This window comes from Vipera berus (assembly GCF_964194415.1).
Source record: "Vipera berus genome assembly, chromosome: 5".
In the NCBI taxonomy this organism is placed as follows: domain Eukaryota; kingdom Metazoa; phylum Chordata; class Lepidosauria; order Squamata; family Viperidae; genus Vipera; species Vipera berus.
The window spans coordinates 47,478,433-47,497,577 of NC_138207.1; the positions used below are offsets into that span (position 1 = coordinate 47,478,433).

Below are 19,145 nucleotides of genomic sequence, written 5' to 3' on the forward strand. Positions count from 1 at the left end.
CTGGTCAGCCAGCTACGAATCCATCTGGTGATGATGCTGTCTAACCCACATTTTTCTATCTTATCAAGTAGTAGGTTGTGATCTACTTTATCAAATGCCTTACTGAAGTCCAAGTAAATTATATCTACAGCATTCCTCTGGTCCACTAATTTTGTCACTTGGTCAAAGAATGCAATAAGATTTGTCTGGCATGATCTGTTTTTGACAAACCCATGTTGGCTTTTAGTAATGACTTTGATTGCCTCTAGGTATTTGCTTGATTCATTGTTTATCTTTTCCAGAATCTTTCCAGGTATTAAGGTCAAGCTGATAAGTCTGTAGTTTCCTGGATCTATTTTTCCCCTTTTTTGAAGATGGGAACTACATCAGCTCTCTTCCAGTCCTCTGGTAGTTCCCCAGTGCTCTAGGATCTTTGCAAAATATAGTTCAGTGGTTCTGAGATCACGTCTGCCAGTTTCTTGAGAACCTTGAGGTGTAATCCATCTGGTCCTGGTGATTTGAACTTGTCTAGGCTGGACAGGTGCTCACTTACCATTTTCTTGCCTATCTTAACTTGTGTTTCTAATCTGTTTTTTATGGTACTGTTTTTGATAGGTTGGACTGGTTTTTTTTACCTTTGTGTAAAGACAGATGCAAAAACCGAGTTAAATAGTTCTGCTTTCTCCCTGTTGCTTGTCACCTTCTTGCCACTTTCCCCCACTAGTGGACCAATCATTTCCTTAACTTTTTTCTTGTTTTTTACATGTTGAAAGCAGCTCTTTTTTGTTATTTTTGACTTTGGTCACAAGCCTTAGTTCATTTTGAGCCTTAGCTTTCCTCACTTCATCTTTGCAGGCTCAGCTATTTGTTGATATTCTGCCTTAGTTATGTGCCCCTCTTTCCACTTTCTATACTTGTCCTTTTTATCTTTCAATTTATCAGAGTTCTTTATGCAGCCATGCTGTTATTTTTCTTCTTTGTTGGTATTGTGCAAGATTGGGCTTTTATTATCTCACTTTTCAAAATAAAGATAAGAAAGAAATAGCGGCCTGAAAAATATTGATGTCAGGAGTCTTAAGAAAACCTACTGCCTTCAGTGAGCAACTAAATAGTTGTACCCTGCCTCCTGATGAAGATGATGTGCCTGCTGCCAGTGGCTCCTGGAATGAATTCTAGAATCAAGAGAAAACACGTATCCTCACAAAATAGTAACAAGGAAAATAAGAAATACATATATTAAAGGATATTCTCCAATTTTCAGGTAAAATGATCAAACTATCACTGGCATCTACTTCCCCTACTGAGCAGATGTATGTTTGATACTCTCACCATCCTCTTCGCTCCGCCAAACCCCTCCACAATGAGTCTGTACGGACCATCCTCTCAATCAGTTTCTTCCACAGCATACCATCAGACGTCACCCGGTACCATTCCTTGCACACTAGTTCAACAGAACACAAAGATTTGGCATCCAAATAAGACAGAATATTCTCAGCAATGTGATCCAGGCCTCGAGCTGGAAAAAAAGTAAAAGAATTAGTGGTCACTGGGGATCACACTAGGAGATCATATGTTACAAACACATTTTCATCTTCATCCCTGCTCATTCCATTTGTTGTATTAAGAACTGGAATGTCTGGATAGAAAATAGCTTCATGTTAACTTCAAGAATGAGTAGCTTCCTCTGGGTAAGAAACAGCAAAGCATTTAAGATGATAAAGAATTCAGAAAGTCATTCCAATCTATTTCTATTGGTTTCTAGCACTAGAGGGATGTTCTACGGAAGACTTTTCTCACTTGATGCATTCTACAAAATCTTGGTATATTAGGACCATTTCTCATTTTGCTACTACAGCTTTTTTAAAATTACAACAGTTCAAATGCTACTTTGCGCTAAAATTAAAGACTTTTCATGCAATGAAGAACGTATGTTCCTAATATGGACCCCCCAAGAAGCAGTACCTGGTAAGAACAGTTATGCGACTGTAACAAGTATATGTTTGTCTGGCCGTCTGTTATTTATTTAGTTTTAAAAGAAAACACAGACAATTGAACATTGACAATTGTGATGTTCTGCAATTTTGGAGAAATTAGAATATGAGAATTTCACATATTGCTGATGTTCTACCAAAGAATATGTAAGCAGACTACAATTAATCATTAAATTACAATTAATCTAATCATGTTTGGAAGAATCAACCCATATTATTTTGGTTTTGGGCTGACATCAAGTTTTTCATACTATACATAAAATCTTTACAGATTGAGAACTCTACTATCTACAGCTACAATATACCCTATACAGCAAGGGGCTGTCTTCTCCATGTTTTCCCTATATATAATATCTGGATTGAGTTGCCTGTTACTTTTATGGACACATCCCTTCTGGGAATCCACCTCCTTACTACATTCCATCACACAAGGCCTAAATACAAGCTGAATATATACTTTATAGAATTAAAAGAACACATAGCGTTATCTCAATTGGGGGTATACTATTGTCAATAATTTTGAGGAAGTCATCTATGAGACTTGGGTCAATTCAGTTTCTTAGAGTACAGTATCTACTGAACATTCCAAATGAGATCAAATGCTTCATTTCCGCTTGTTACAAATGATCCAAAAACTGAGACTCATTGATTAGTAGCAATGGTGGAGCATGTAAATAACAAGAATATTTTGGGATACTCAAGATCATATTTGTTGTTGTTAGTTGCGAAGTCGTGTCCAACCCATCGCGACCCTATGGACAACGTTCCTCCAGGCCTTCCTGTCCTCTACCATCTTCTGGAGTCCATTTAAGCTCACGCCTACTGCTTCAGTGACTCCATCCAGCCACCTCATTCTCTGTCGTCCCCTTCTTCTATTGCCCTCAATCTTTCCCAGCATTAGGCTCTTCTCCAGTGAGTCCTTCCTTCTCATTAGGTGGCCAAAGTATTTGAGTTTTAGCTTCAGGATCTGGCCTTCTAAAGAGCAGTCAGGGTTGATCTCCTCTAGGACTGACCGGTTTGATCGCCTTGCAGTCCAAGGGACTCGCAGGAGTCTTCTCCAGCACCATAGTTCAAAGGCTTCAATTCTTTGGCGCTCAGCCTTTCTTATGGTCCAGCTTTCACTGCCATACATTGCAACTGGGAAGACCATAGCCTTGACTATGCGCACTTTTGTTGACAGGGTGATTTCTCTGCTTTTTAGTGTGCTGTCTAGATTTGCCATGGCTTTCCTCCCCAGGAGCAAGCGTCTTTTAATTTCTTGGCTACAGTCCCCATCTGCAGTGATCTTGGAGCCCAGGAAAATAAAATCTGTCAGTACCTCCATTTCTTCCCCATCTATTTGCCAGGAATTGAGAGGGCCAGATGCCATGATCTTGGTTTTCTTAATGTTTAGTTTCAACCCATGTTTTGCACTCTCCTTCTTCACTCGCAACAAGAGGCTCTTTAGTTCCTCTTCACTTTCTGCCATTAGAGTGGTATCATCTGCATATCTTAGGTTGTTGATGTTTCTTCCGGCAATCTTAATTCCAATTTTTGATTCATCTAGCCCTGCCTTTCTCATGATGTGCTCTGCATATAAGTTAAATAGGCAAGGCGACAGTATACAGCCTTGCCAGACTCCTTTCCCAATTTTGAAGCAATCAGTGGTTCCGTGTCCAGTTCTCACTGTTGCTTCTTGGCCTGCATATAGGTTTCTCAAGAGACAAATAAGATGGTCTGGTATGCCCATCTCTTTAAGGACTTGCCACAGTTTGTTATGATCCACACAATCAAAGGCTTTAGCATAGTCAATGAAGCAGAAGTAGATGTTTTTCTGGAACTCTCTAGCTTTCTCCATGATCCAGCGTATGTTAGCAATTTGATCTCTAGTTCCTCTGCCTCTTCGAAATCCTGCCTGTACTTCTGGTAGTTCTCGATCCACATACTGCTGGAGTCTAGCTTGTAGAATTTTAAGCATAACTTTACTAGCATGAGAAATGAGTGCAATGGTCATTTAAGGTCATATGCCTATACTATTTAAGATCATATGCCTATACTTAAATAGACATACATGAAAGGCTTCTAAGAATCAGATGGTTCTTAACAGGATTAAGCAGGTTATTATGTACCAAATGTTTCCTGTTCAGGACAGACAAGCAAAAAAAAATAATCTCAATAATGACCTTCTCAAGCATCTGAGTAATTTTTATTTCTTTCTACCATGTCTCTTCCAGCAAATTCATTAAGAGCAAATTGGGGAAGTGAAAAGTAACATCTAAAACAGTTACACTGAAGTATGTGAAACTGGGCTTTAAAATAGTTGAAATGAAAAATAAAATAAAATTAAGCTGAGAAATTATACTTAAGCAGTACAACAAATCTTCCAAAGAAGTTATTAGATATTAGCAGCAATCTATTGCTTCATATTCTAAAGCTTTTAATTTAATTTAAGATCAACTAATTTTTAAATCCAGAAATCTTTTATTGACTTTTTGCTAAAAGAAGAAAAAAAATGAAATGGCGATTTAGGGATTTAAGATGAGAAATAAATAAGGGGTTGAAGAAATTTCTGGAATAGTTAAGAGAGAGGAGAGATGATAGGCTTGTTAATATGTACTATTGAAAAGTACACTGGAAGTCATATTTCCTTCCTTCCTTCCTTCCTTCCTTCCTTCCTTCCTTCCTTCCTTCCTTCCTTCCCTCCCTCCCTCCCCATCCCTTTTAATTAAACATTAACTTTAGATCCAAATGAGATCTAAAGAATAATTTTGCAGTATTGTTACTCTATATAGAATCACATTATTTTAGTAAATAATACTTCAGATTTCCTCCCCTCTGTTTTACATTTTACTATTTCCAATACTAATTATTAAAACTGGATTAATCTTAATTTAATACCAGGTTTAGGTACGAGTAATTAGAACCCCAGTTTTAAAAGATCAAGCAAAATAAATGTGCTCAAATTGTGTTCGACTCTTGGGAGCTACATTCATGCAGGGTTTTTTGTTTGGCAGTCTTATACAAATTATTTGTCACTGCCTTTTTTCAGGATATTGTTTTAATTTCAATGCAACATAGTCAATGGGTTTGAAATCTGTGACTTCAGCTAAGAACTAACTCAGATCAGCGCTGCTTAGCTTTTGAGCTCAAACAAGGTTGGCTAAATGCTGAATTTGCTAAGATGCCAACCAAAATACCTCTATGTCTCTTTTAAGTAGGAAACAGTCCAGTTATTTTTTAGAATGTGACTTTTAATTATTGTTATCCTGTCTTAATCATTATCATAAGTTATCTCAAGGCGGCAAACATACCTAATACTCCTTCTTTCTAAAAGGTAAAGGTAAAGGTTCCCCCGCACATGCGTGCTAGTCGTTTTCGACTCTAGGGGCTGGTGCTCATCTCCGTTTCAAAGCCGAAGAGCCAGCGCTTGTCCGAGGACGTCTCCGTGGTCATGTGGCCGGCATGACTAGACACCAAAGGCGCACGGAACACTGTTACCTTCCCACCAGAGTGGTCCCTATTTTTCTACTTGCATTTTTACGTGCTTTCGAACTGCTAGGTTGGCAGAAGTCCTTCTTTCTATATTCCCCATAAAAACAATCTGTCAGATGAGGTGAGCTAAGAGAGAGCACTCAGCTGGCTGCTTTCATACCTAGTGCAGAACTAGAACTCACAGTCTCCTGGTTTCTAGCCTGGTGCCTAAACCACTAGACCAAACTTAATCAAAATAAGCCAAAATAATTTAAACATCTGGCAGAAAATGCACTTCCAAATAAAAACAAGCACATCTCTTTGTGTGCTCCAAATAAAATACCTGGTAATGCTGTGATGAAGTCCCTCTGCAACATAGGTTTCAAGTATGAATTTATGTGCCCATGTTGATAATGACACATCTGAGAGATAAGATGTTCCACAAATTCTACCTGGTCAGACTCTGACCACTGCTCAAAATACTTGATACAGAGCTCCCTTTCTTTTTCATAGCTTGCAGACAACTTTCTTTGTTTTGGCACAATCATGCTTGAAGTACCATTGGCAAGTTTTGTCTATGAAAGAAATAAACACACACACAAAAAATTATTTTAAAGCAGCGATATAATCTGGAATTCTTAAAAAACAATATTCTAGCATGTGACTACTCAGGTGATAGGAAATTCATCTAGGCCTTAATATGCAGTTTAAATTGCTACCAGAGTCTAACAGTGTAATCACCTTAATATACAATTGAAATGGCTACCAGATTCTTACTGTATAATTCAATGTACAAATATATTCATGTACTTTTAACAATTTTATGATAGATACTTTAAGAGAAACAGTGAACTGCTGATAAATAGAAAATACATAAAATATAAAATATATGTGTATGTGTGTGCATTGTATATGTATATATTAGTTTTCCCCCCAATCTTTATTACAGCATAAGTTACATGATGAAATATAGGTATACCCCAACAACTAAGTATTCTCTTATGGTCTTACCTGGTATCTGAGATTAAAATCAGAGGCTTTTCTTGAAGAGGTTTTCTAGCCTTTCATTGTTCAGTTCTTGTTTGTTAGTTTACTCCAGAATTTAACTGAATTGTTTAAACATTTTGAATATGAAATGGCTGTAACTGGCAAATCTATTTCCCCATTTATTTGACCATATTTCTTTCACAGACATCATGGTTTCTCCAAGCAGGCTTTTCTAGCAATAACCCCCCCCCATTATATGGTGTCATTCATTGGATCATTATGAAACAAGGGAAATGGTAGTCTATATGATCAACTGTTATTTTTCTTTCCCATGTTGCATTATTTATTTGAGTCTTGAGAGATGATGGGTAGGAGAATGCTGGAGTTATGCAAGAGTCTTAAGGAACCTGTTCTCCACTTGGGAGGTTTCAATGTTCATTATGAGAATGGCTTTAGTTCCACTCAAGTATATGACTGAATAAGATGAAACTGAGCTAAACTAAAAAAAAATATTGTGGAGACTTGGAACTTCACCTAAAGGCAATACTTACAAACTTTATAGAGCAAAGTCCACTTTTGAATTGTTTGCTTTCATTTGTAGCCCATTATGACACTGATTCTATACCATCAAATGCCCATCACCTATACAATAATCCTGTTAACATCTGCTTTCTGTTGCATCCTATAATAAGTATTCTGAAGAGGATTCTAAAGGGTAGCTGAATTACTCTGTAACAGCAAAAACAACAAGAATCTTGTGTCACCTCTCGATTAAAAATGTATTCTGGCTTGTTTTCAATGGCTGCAATCTGCTAGGATAATTACCTCTAAAGGATGGTTTCTCTGAACTTGTGAACAAGCTAAACAGTCAGCATGAGTTTGCCACTAAAAACCATGAGGTGAATCATATGCACAAGGGTATCTTCAAGATAAAAAATAGGGCATGTTTTCCATTTCAATACTTATCTTGCTCTTTGTGGATTATTTGATGTTAAATAAAACTCACAATTTACTTGCTATATATTTTACTATTCTGGTCTGAATATAGAGATTTCAAAAGAGATACGAATTCTATCACCCAGATTCTAGACAAATTATGCAGAGAAAGCCAGTGTAATTCAAAGAGAGGAAATATCTCAGTTGGTTATCAATTTCTGGCTTTGGGCTAGTAGTCATTTCAGTCTTCTGTGCTTCATGGAAGATGGAATTCCTAAAATATAACTTTTCACAATTTTTAATTATTCCTACCCATATGTGTACTAACACCAGTGTCTATTCTTCAATCTCCAAAGTAGCTGTAAAAGATAAATTCCCCTACCCATAAAACATTGTTTGTCCTTTCAAATTAGCGTTAACTCCTGGTGACTGCCTGGACAAATCCCTGCTGTTTTCTTGGCAAGATTTTTTGGAAGTGGTTTGCCATTGTCTCTTTCATAGGGCTGAAAGTAAATGACTGGCTTTGTTATTAAGTAGAGTAGGATTTATGGCTTTCGAATTTCTGGCCTGTGTCTTAACCACTATATGGCACACAAAGCATGGAATTAGTATCATACGTAGTTGTGGAAGATCTATGGAAAAAAGAAACAACTTTCTTTCCAAAAATAGTTTTCTTCTTGAAGCAGGAAAGAAAACAAATGTCATGGTTCCGACAGAGATGAATAAAGCAGAACTCCGAGGCTTGCAAATTCATCAAAGAACATGTTTATTAGTTACAATGTATCAGCATGTCAAAAGTAAAACCAAGTCTGGATACAGAAGCAACAATTCCCCAACACAAAGTTAAATGTCCCACCCACAAAAGCTATGTAAGCAACTACGTTGCCCAATATAATTATTTGGTGGGCTTTTTATGAAATGCCCAGTCTCTAGTCTTGGGAACAGCTGATGACCTTGGTTCCCACAGGACAAAATATTATTTTGACTAGTGAAGCATCTGGACAACCCCCCTCCCTCTGTTCTACGTGACAACCTCAAATGAGAAGGAAAATGGCTGCAACCATGCTCATTTGTAAAGTTGACAATAAATTGGTAACTGTCAGCAAAATAACTGTCTGGTTACTTGAGAAGTAATGTGAAGTTATCAGTGATGATTGTCTTGAAAAATTCTGCAATATATATTGGTAGGAAAAATTAACTACTGTACTGAAGTATCAGGTGTACACCAACACCTAAGCAGTATATTGTAGGTGTATACTAATGCTCCAATTAACATGAAAAACAAATTGTGAGAGGAAAGAATAGTTTAATTTTCAGACAGACCAATCCGACTATGAGGGCCTACTAAGAACAAATGCAATTAAGTGAAGGGGGTCGGGGGGGGGAATGTCACAGCAGAGGACAGAAATGGTTGCAGAGCTGCTGAACAGTGCCTTTTTTCAACATCCTGACTAATTTCATTAATATCTTTCTCCCATATAAGCTGTAAAATCAAGAATAGCAGTTCAAGAATAAAACATAGTCGGATGGGTACTTCAATATCTTCTTTCTATGCAATTACTAAGCAAATCCTGTTTTAATGTGAATAGAACAGAATAGAATTCTTTATTGGCAAAGTGTGATTGGACACACAAGGAATTTGTCTTTAGTGCATAAGCATAACATGTTAACATTAACACATTTAACATATTGCTGCCATCATGCATTTAGTACCTCAGTATCATGGCATTTATATGTATTGTAGTTGCTCAGCTCAAAAGTTTTAAACCTAGATCAGTTACATGTTCCATTTACGCTTCGAATTTTATTGCGAAGTAGACTACCAGGACTATGAGCAGCATACTGCCATGTTCTACTAGTTTTCATAAAATAAGGCATTGTATCATTGTAGTATCTCATTGGTGCCATTTGTAAATAACTAGTCTTCGATACAAGGACATTATATTGATCTCAAGGAGCATACAAGAAGTTTCTGCTGAGCTTTCTACAGCAAGAACTGGTAGTTAATGTGTTATATGTGCAATGGAACTGAAGCTAAGATAAAAAGAAAAACCTAATCAACTAATAATTTAGAAAGGGACATATTTAATAGAATAAACATTGGATAGTCACATACTATGACCAAAGGATAATTAGCTTTTCTAGTGGTAAATTTCAAAATGATTTCCTGTCCCTGCCTCTTAAACTAAAGTACCAAATATACATTCCTCAACCCTCATCTCAGATATAATAGTTGTACTGCTACAAAATCCATAGTCCATATTTTAATTGACTAATTCAAAAAAATATTCAAATGGCATTTGCCTAGTGAAAGATATGGATTAAAGCTTTGCTGGATGTGCACAAACATTGCATGAGCTTAAAAGAATCGACCAATTGGGGACAATATTTGTATTAGCCAGTGCTCAGCAAAGAGGGTTAAGGCCAAACATTTCCCTCTTATGGTTAACAGGATGTGTGGGAGATGTAATGGGAATTGCTTTAATGCAAGTTATCCATAGGCAACTTATTTAAATAAACCTATACTACATACTAAGAAACAAATTGTTAAGGAGATGAACCATTCTCATTGGATAAGCAAAAAAATAAAACAGGGCAAAACTGTAGTAACAAGGGAACAGGCCACATATCAGGCTGTGAATTTAACATAGAGAAAATAGCAAATAAAATAAAATAAAATCCTAACTATATGCAACAACAACAAAAGGCTCATAGTTAAATTAATTGAGGGAAGGTGGGGAATTTTTTCACAGCAGGGAACTTCTGCTAACCATTGCTTTGCTTGGACTGTTAAGCTGACCCTAATAATTGAAATGAGAAGCATTTTTAACATATTTTGTGGAAATGTGTAAGGGTTTTATGCTCTGTTGTTGAACCACAAGGACATGCCAATACTCAATTCTTCTGAGCCTGAGAAACCAATTGCTGTTATTACACATAAATTTCCACAAACATTTCTGACCATTGAAAAAATCTATTGAAATTATTTTAGAAAATTTATTTCCTTGTGTTTAAGATTACTTAATTAATCACATTTTGTATTCCAAGGATACCAAAGTCAAAACTTCTCAGTATTTGTCCAGTTCTATGGTAACGTGCAATAGGATGGGTTTAATAGAATTATTATTGCACTAATAGTAACTCTCTGCAAGTGGGGAAGTCCAGCTAAGAAAATCTGTACAGGTAATCCTTGACTTATGACTTATGATTTATGGATCACTCACAATCACAAGGGCCTTGGAATGGGTGCTTACATGAGAGGTGTGTTAATATATTTGAATAACAAATATAGACGTAATCTGGAATTTAGGAGGAAAGAACTAGAGAATGAAATTAGGGAAAAAGAAAAGGCCTTAATTTTGAATCCATCGGATGTGAAAATTAAAGAGGTTATTAATTTATTAAGGGGACAGTTTGATAAGTTGATGGCTGGTCAGGTGGCAACTAATCTACGGTTTGCTAGACATAACACTTTTTGTAATGCCAATAAACCAGGTATGATGGTTAGCTTATTTGTTAAGGAAGAAGCAAAGGGTTTCTAATATAGATAAAATAGAACACAAGGGTAAGGTAGTGTATCAACAGAACCTTATTAAGGAAACTTTTGTTGATTTTTATTCTAAGTTATATGCTAGAGATAAGATTAGCGAGGCAGATATTGATGTATATTTGAGGAATGCTAGTATTCCGGTTCTTACACAAGAACAAAAGGAAGAGATGAATCAATTGATAACTGAGGAAGAAATTCTTTTAGCAATTAAACAATTGAAAGTGGGTAAAGTGCCAGGGACGGATGGGTTGACTGCTGTGTATTATAAAAATTTACAGTTTGAGATGGTAAAGCCATTAAGGGAATTGTTTCAGACAATTCAAATGGGAGGAGGGGTGCCTCCGTCTTGGAAAACTGCTTTTATTTCTTTGATTCCGAAGGAAGATCAGGATGTCACTCAAGCAAGAAATTATAGACCAATATCACTTTTGAATACGGACTACAAGATATTTGCTAAGGTTTTAGCTAACAGATTAATGAGGGTACTGCAACAGGTAATTCATGGTGACCAAACTGGGTTTATAAGTGGTAGACAAATGAAAAATAACGTGAGGCATATAGTTGATTTGTTGGAATTTCTGGAAAGAAACAATCAGATCCCTGCTGCGCTGATTTTTTTGGATGCTGAAAAAGCCTTTGATCAATTGGATTGGAAATTTTTGATGAAAGTATTAGATAAAATGAATTTTGGGGATAAAGTTTTACAACCAATTAGGGCATTATATCAAAAGCAAACAGCCCGTATAATAGTAAATAATAGTTTGACTGAAGTATGTAATATTGAAAAGGGCACAAGGCAGGGGTGTCCATTGTCACCTCTATTATTTGTTTTAACATTGGAGATATTATTGATTAAAATACGGGATTCGGAAAAAATTAAGGGGATTCAAATAAGAGATCAGATTATAGATTGAGGGCGTTTGCAGACGATCTGGTTGTTATGGTGACCCAGCCAGAAAATTCTGTTGTAGAATTGATGGAGATAATAATGCAATATGGGAAAGTTTCTGGATTCAAGGTTAATATACAAAAAACTAAAATGCTGTCTAAGAATATGACAGTATTACAAAAGGCTGTTTTAGAAGGGTTAACTGGATTTGAAATTGTTAAAAGGGTTAAATATTTGGGGGTATATTTGTCACCTTCAAATGCAAAGTTATATAAAAATAATTAGGAAAAGTTATGGGGAAAAGTTCAAAAAGAATTGGATAGCTGGAAAAAATTACAGTTGTCTTTATTGGGAAGAATTGCAGCAGTGAAAATGAATGTCTTGCCGAAATTTCTATTTTTATTTCAAATGATACCTATTCTTAAAAAGGATTCAAATTTGGAGGAATGGTAAAAGGGTATTAATAAATTTGTCTGGGCAGGGAAAAGGCCACGAGTCAGATTTAAGATTATGCAGGATACGTGTGAGAGAGGTGGTCTCAAAATGCCTAACTTTAAATTATACTATGAAGCTGCTGCTTTGTCAGCGATAAGTGATTGGATTAATTTAACACAAGGGAGATTATTAAATCTTGAAGGTTATGATCTGTTATTTGGTTGGCATGCATACCTATTGTATGATAAGAAGGTGGATAATGTGTTCAAGGTGCATATTTTAAGACATGCTCTGTTGCGAGTTTGGAAAAAGTATAGACACAAGTTAAATTATAAGATACCTTTATGGGCAATACCGAAACATGCAATAGAAAATATAAATGTTGGGTTTAAACATGATGTGACTACATATAAGGAAATTTTAAGTTTGGAAAGGAATGTATGGCATTTGAAGCCGTATAATCTCTTACGAGGAGAAAAGATTGTTCAAACCTGGTTTCAGTATGGGCAATTACAGGCCAGGTGGAAAGAAGATCAGAAAATTGGTTTTTCAATGACTGATGAAAATTTGGTAAAGCAAATTAGAAATCAGGGTCAAGCGCATATCAAACGGATATATCTTGCATTGATAGAAATTGATTCAGAGACAGAACTTGTTAAAGATTGTATGATAAAGTGGGCTCAGAATTTTCAAGAAGTTATTACAATGGATACTTGGGAAAAGATTTGGGTGAGAAATGTAAAATTTACGCAGGAATGGGTGCTTTACAGTCCACAAGGCGCTTCCAGCCACTGCAAAATATCCCCCACCCCAAGTCACAAGATGGCTTTTCAGGCACTTGGCAACTTATTTGCATTTATGACCAGCTGCCAAGTCCCTGAGATCATCTGATTTCCATTTGCAATCTTCTCTGCTGGCTTCCCAAGAAAGTCAATGTAGAAATGGACAGGGAAGGTTCCAAAAAGAAGGAATGTTTATCTAGGGACCTGCAGACTTGTGAATTTTAAGTAAGAAAATTTGCTATGTAGATGGTGACTAAATATTCTGTAATTACAATCACTGTCTTCTTCCATTGAGAAGCAAGTGGAGGACAGGTTTAGGATGAGGGGATGAGAAATAAAGCTGTTTTTATTGGAGGTTCTAACATAAGCAAGGACTTCTAGGGTAAATTTCCTAATCAGGCTTGGGATTCAGAACTAATATGGGAAATGCCTGAGAGTGGGAGAACTAGAATCAGTAAGCTAAATCTGGCAGGGAAAGCATATGGAAATGTATCAAGGATAGTTTATTTCTTTTCAAGGCTGTTTGGCTCAGTTTGAATTGTGTTACATCTGTTCTTATTCTTCGTCCCTTTATTGGTTTGTTTGCTCGGTCTGTTCACAAGTTGAAGATTGCCTGCTTTGGTATGCAAACTACAACCTCCTGTAACCTGGTGCAGCTAGCCTGCATCCTTTACTCTTTGTTACTCCAGTATCGGCTTTGCTCTAAATACCACATGCTCCAAAACTACTTGGACCTTGTAACCCCCAGTTAAAAGGAGACCCTGCAGCTATTTATTTCAAAGCTTATTTTTGGGGAAGGGACACCACCCCCCTTATGCTCTATCTGGATTTCAGATGAGGAAGTGAACTCCCTGCTCAAAAACAGCTAGTGGCATTGTGACCATCTGCCCAGTTAACTGTTTTCCCAGGAGGAACAACCATACTCAGAAACCCTTGAGTTCAGGCCTAGTGGATGAGACAAAGGAAATTATGGGGGGGGGGGGGAAGAGAACTGGTTGGCTTTTTTTGGCATTTACAATAGATACAGAGCCCTCTCCTGCTACCCCATGCCTGAGGATATATTGGGAGCTCATAAATTTTGCTCTTCTATGATGCTGCTTTATATCACCAGCTATATGGCCTCAGTGGTCAGCACCGTCTATTCTAATTGATAATTGTTCTTCCAAGACTCAGGCAGGGAGGTCTTTCATAACAGCCACCACCTGATCTTTCAGTTGGAGATATCAGCAAAGGATCTGATGGGAGATAAGTGTTCTAGCACTGAATGTCCTATTTTGGGAAGCTGTCTAGAGCTACTGAATGGACACAATATAAATGTAAAAATGAAATAAAACACTATTTGACTGCCTTTTCCAACTGTTCTGCTGGCATAGTATTCAATTAGGTCTACACAAATAAAGGCACCGTGCTTTTTTTTTACCTTTTACCTAATGCAGCAACTATAGACACATATCCAAGAGCAGAAGACGACTGGGATCTGGGTGTTAAGGTGTTGTCATCTTTCTATAAGGCTCACGTAAGAGCAACAATATGGAACAAAAACCTATATAAATGCCAAATATATTATTACCAATACCAGCAAGCAGGCAGTGTCCTAACACCAGCTTTGAGACCTCACTACAGCTTTGGCATCTCTCTTTCCCCCCCCCACCCCACCCCCTGGGTTAGCAACAGGGCAGAAAGGTTTCCCACTGTCCTCTCGGTGATTTTTATAACAGCTTTGATTCCTCACTAATAAACTTGCTGATGTTTCTACAGCTGCCTCAACAGAATTTTTGTTTGGGCCCAAGTGAAAGGAATGGGGGTGGAGTATAGGGGAGAGAGGACATAATGTTTAATTATAAGAAATGATTGAAATAGGCACAGACATACCCTGGGTGCCTCTGCACTGCAGCAAGCTCTAAACTTGTTATCCTTAATAGTTTAAATTTCACTGTGCTAATCATTTCAGGACACAAGCCTTTCTTGATAATCTAATGAATTATTCCAACATCCTTCAGCAAAAAAAATATCCTCCATGACAGCACTAATTACAAGACATTTTCCCAGTGCTTATGCAAAATATGACAGAGCAGCAGCTTAGGGAATTGGAAGGAAAAAAAAACAGGGAGGGGGAGAAACCCACCCTAACACTGCCTCTAATTTCCACTGAGAAACTGACAAACACCTCTCTTGCATCTCTCCCAGCTCTCAAGTAAGATTTAACTTTCTCATTTAGTTAATTACCGAGTGAGGATCATCATTTTCCCGGATCGGAGCGGCACAGAGCCTTTATCGTGTTAACTTGTGAACTTGATCGATGGCTGCTGCTAAAACTTAATAACTTCACCCCCTGGCAAATTGTAAAATAAATATAATAGGAGAAACTCTTGACAGTAAAAACCTGCCAGAAATGAGTGCTGTGTTTATGTTTCTTTGCAGGCACCAAAAGAAGAGATTGGGAGGGAGGGAGAAAGAGAAATTAGGAGAGAGATTGGGGTGGGCAGAGAGAGAGAGAACAAAACCAAACCCAACAAAACAGGAATAAAAAAGCCAGCCAACAGCTTATTACTGGATGTATGTTACTTGTATTTAAAGAGACCAAAGGCACTAATATGCTAGGTCTATGTACCTTTCAAACTTTGTTGAGGACAACATAAAAGGCAAAAGCAAAACAAAAGCGGAGGGGGGGGGGCAGAGAGAGAGAGAGAGAGAGAGAAGGAAAGTCCACAATAGAGATACAGAGGTGGGATGGAAGGAGAGATGATAGGCAAAGTATTACATAGCCAAATGTATTTTCTTAAACTGTTTTGCTATTTTACAACAAATGGCCAACCACACTAATCAGTTTACCTGACCTAATAATATAAAAGGCTTTTTTAACATATAGATTATTGATTGTTGGATTTATTTCCTAGGCTTCCGTCAGCTGAAGGCAGTGCAGTGCTGATAGGTAATACTTCCTTCATGCAATTTCTTTAAATCCGAGATCGCCTGGCCTGGAGGGTGGGGACAGGATGAAAGTGGTGATTGTCCCCAAACCCTAACCCTTTCTACTGCTGAGCACAGAGCTGAATCTGGATTTCCTTGGTCCTAGTTCAGTAACTGCTGCATAAGACAATTTTAACAATGAAGTAAGGAAAGGGAATTCAAAACTATATGCAGGCTAAATTGAAACTTCCTAAGATGGAGCTGCAGATTGTCCGCAGCATTTTCTGGTCATTCCCTCCATTGCCTCTTAGTAGAGAGGCACTGCTGCTAAAGGCACGGATTAACACTTGGGGTGTTCGTGACATTACAGCTATTGCTTACCAGGCAGGAAGGCTTTGTCCAGTTGCAGCTCACCTGGAATGGGAAGAGATTGCCATCATAACCCAGATACTTGGGGGCAATTAAGCTGACTTTGTAATAATGCCGCTTGGGGGTGTGTGTGAAAGCCCTAATAAGCAAGCATATACATAGAATGAAGGCTATTGCTAAGCTTGTAAGCCGCCCTGAGTCTTCGGAGAAGGGCGGGATATAAATGGAATTAAAATAAAAAATAAATAAAAAAATACTTATTCACCTGGACTATTGAAATAGATTCTTACATGGGACTGTCTTTAAAGAACACTTGAAAATTGCAATGTTCAAGCTATAATCCAGCAGGCTGTTTGCTAACCTTGTACATAATACATATGCTTTCCAACTTGTACTGGCTCCTGGGAATTTTTTAGGTGGAATTTAAAGCACTGCTGCAGTTGAAGGATAGATCACTTTCTGAAGGTACAGCTGTCCCCAAACCTCGTACCATTTGCACAGATGTGAAAACCATCTTGTTCAACCATGCTTTCATGGAGTCTTGTTATTTAATTCATTGGGTTTTTGTATTTACGTTTAATTCAATGGTGACATGTCTTCATTCCATCAAGATTGGAATAAGAAATACCGGTAAATACTAGAAAGTAGACAAATTATGTTATTAAAATTAAATTAAAATTAACATGCACAATTTCATATTTAGAACATATTTCATTCCTAACTACATCCTGAGCAATACTATGTTCTTTTCTTTATGAACTTTTTATAGAAAATGATGCATCCTAAGATTATTTGATTATGTTATTTTCTGTCTTTATTAACTCAAAAGTAGTTGAAAATATATTTTCTTAAAGTGTAAGTATAAAGAATATACCCATCCAAGAAGACTTGTAATTTTTTTAACTTCTGATTTGGGAAGCTTGGCTGTTCAAGTTCAAATGTCTTTAATACATTTTGCATGCAATAAAGATACTTATCTTTTTTATTGATGAATTTGTCTTGCTAACATATAGTTGACAGACTCAAACCAGCAACACTAATTCTTCAAGCCACTCAGTCCATTTATTTTTATTTCAGAAACTGAAAGGGACCAATTTCCCTCTCTCTCTAGAAGCCCAACTTGTACAAATTCATTCCAGGGGTTTAATTGATGAAAGACCTGCTCAACCAGTGCTGAATCACACTTTCCACATAGTGAGCTCACTGAAACATTTGGAAATCCTGTGCATCTTAGCAGTAAATCACCTGAAGTGTCAAAACAACCACTGTGAAAGAATGTCAAATACTCATTATTAGTTATATCCAAATATAAATACTTAATCTTGTTGGGCAAAACAGGGAGAAGTTAATCTTGTTCTGTTCTTCAGAACAAGACTTATTTTGCACCCACACATGGCTTCCAATTATGCAGTAAGTTTTGATGAATGATGCATCTCAGTGAAATCTCGCAGTTACTTTAAACTATGCACTGTTCTAATTGGAATGAAAGGACTGAGCAATTTGAAAACTTCAGCCTTTATCTTCTGCCTTCCCATTGGTAGAAAATAAGCATCCTTTTTATTGTGTCTACCTCTATTACGTTTGATATGGGCTCCAGCTTTTGCAATGGTGTCATCTTTATAGAATATGTTTCCTAGAAGCACAGCATGAAAACCTATGCCATGTTCAAACCTATGCCATTTTTTACAGCACAATCCTATCCATAGTCTCTGATATGCTGAAACCTCAAATAAAATTTATTTGAATCAGAACAATTCTTAATTACATTCATAGAGAAAAGTATAAAAGAATAAATTAAGTTGATCTGTCTTTTTTTAAAACAACAACAACACTGCTTTAAAGTACTCAAAATTGTATCTTGAAATATATGAAAGCTAATACAATTGTTCTTTTTAATTAAACCAAGAATCAATGAGCTATTTAAAATATCTCTTGGGTTACACACAATGTTATCTGTTGCTGCCCAAAGAGGTGAAAACATTTTTTCCAGATTTTCAATCAAAGTATTACAAAAAACATTAATTACACCTTCCTTTAGCTACATGCAGCCCATGCAAAGAAAATGCCAGCTGCGATACTAAAGGCAAAATTCTCCCACATTAAGTAAACAACAAAGAGGAGCAGAGAAAAGAGATGGAAAACTTAAAGCGGTTATACTTTATGTTTCAAACAGTCTAATAAAGTTTAATTGTCTGGAATGTACTATTTCTTCCTGTGATATAAGTCTCCCATTTGGTTGTTAAATGCTGGTGGAACCACCAAAATAAAACTTCTATGCTGTTGTGAAAGAAGAACTGGGAAGATTTTGCCAACTTCAAATTCATCTTTGAAGACTGATCTGCTAGAGATAAAAGAAAAAACTGCAAAACATGCTGATTTATCTGGATGAATTTAGTGAATTGTTTTAAAAATAAGAGACAAATTATTTGCCATAATTGAGGCAAGGTGTGCACGATGCTTCCAATTTAGAAATTTATTTCACATAGTTATACCTGTTTCTATGCAAGTGGCATCCCAAATAAGAATTACATCAAGAATGTTTCATGTAAGTTTGATTCTCTAAATGGATGAAACAATGTCCATTATTGTGGAAGAAAAACTTGCTAATAAGCATTACTCATAGAGACCTTGATTTCCTTATGTTTAAATGCCTTGTAGGAATATCCTTAAAAAGAATTGCAGGGAAACAATTCAGTTCCTAAGCAGGGTTCATATAAACCACCCCTCAAACTTGCTGAATTGTGACCATAATTCATTTTAATCAAGTTCAGATAAGAGTAAATCCTCACACAACCAAGATACACTGGTGTGCAAAAGACCAAGAGTACATCCGAATTAAGCAGATTTATTGTTCATGCCTATGCACA

The 19,145-nt window shown here is 36.8% G+C and overlaps 1 protein-coding gene across 7 annotated transcripts in view; it reads right to left on the minus strand.

The window, feature by feature from the left end:
• Positions 1-19,145, minus strand: part of BTRC (beta-transducin repeat containing E3 ubiquitin protein ligase) — a 169,788-nt gene that overhangs the window by 36,903 nt on the left and 113,740 nt on the right. For all 7 annotated transcript variants that reach the window (XM_081328167.1, XM_081328166.1, XM_081328164.1 and 4 more), the window contains 2 exons: positions 5,764-5,995; positions 1,309-1,495 (listed from right to left, as the gene is read on the minus strand). In XM_081328167.1, the coding sequence (XP_081184293.1) occupies positions 1,309-1,495; positions 5,764-5,995 (419 nt within the window). The remainder of the gene's footprint in view (positions 1-1,308; positions 1,496-5,763; positions 5,996-19,145) is intronic.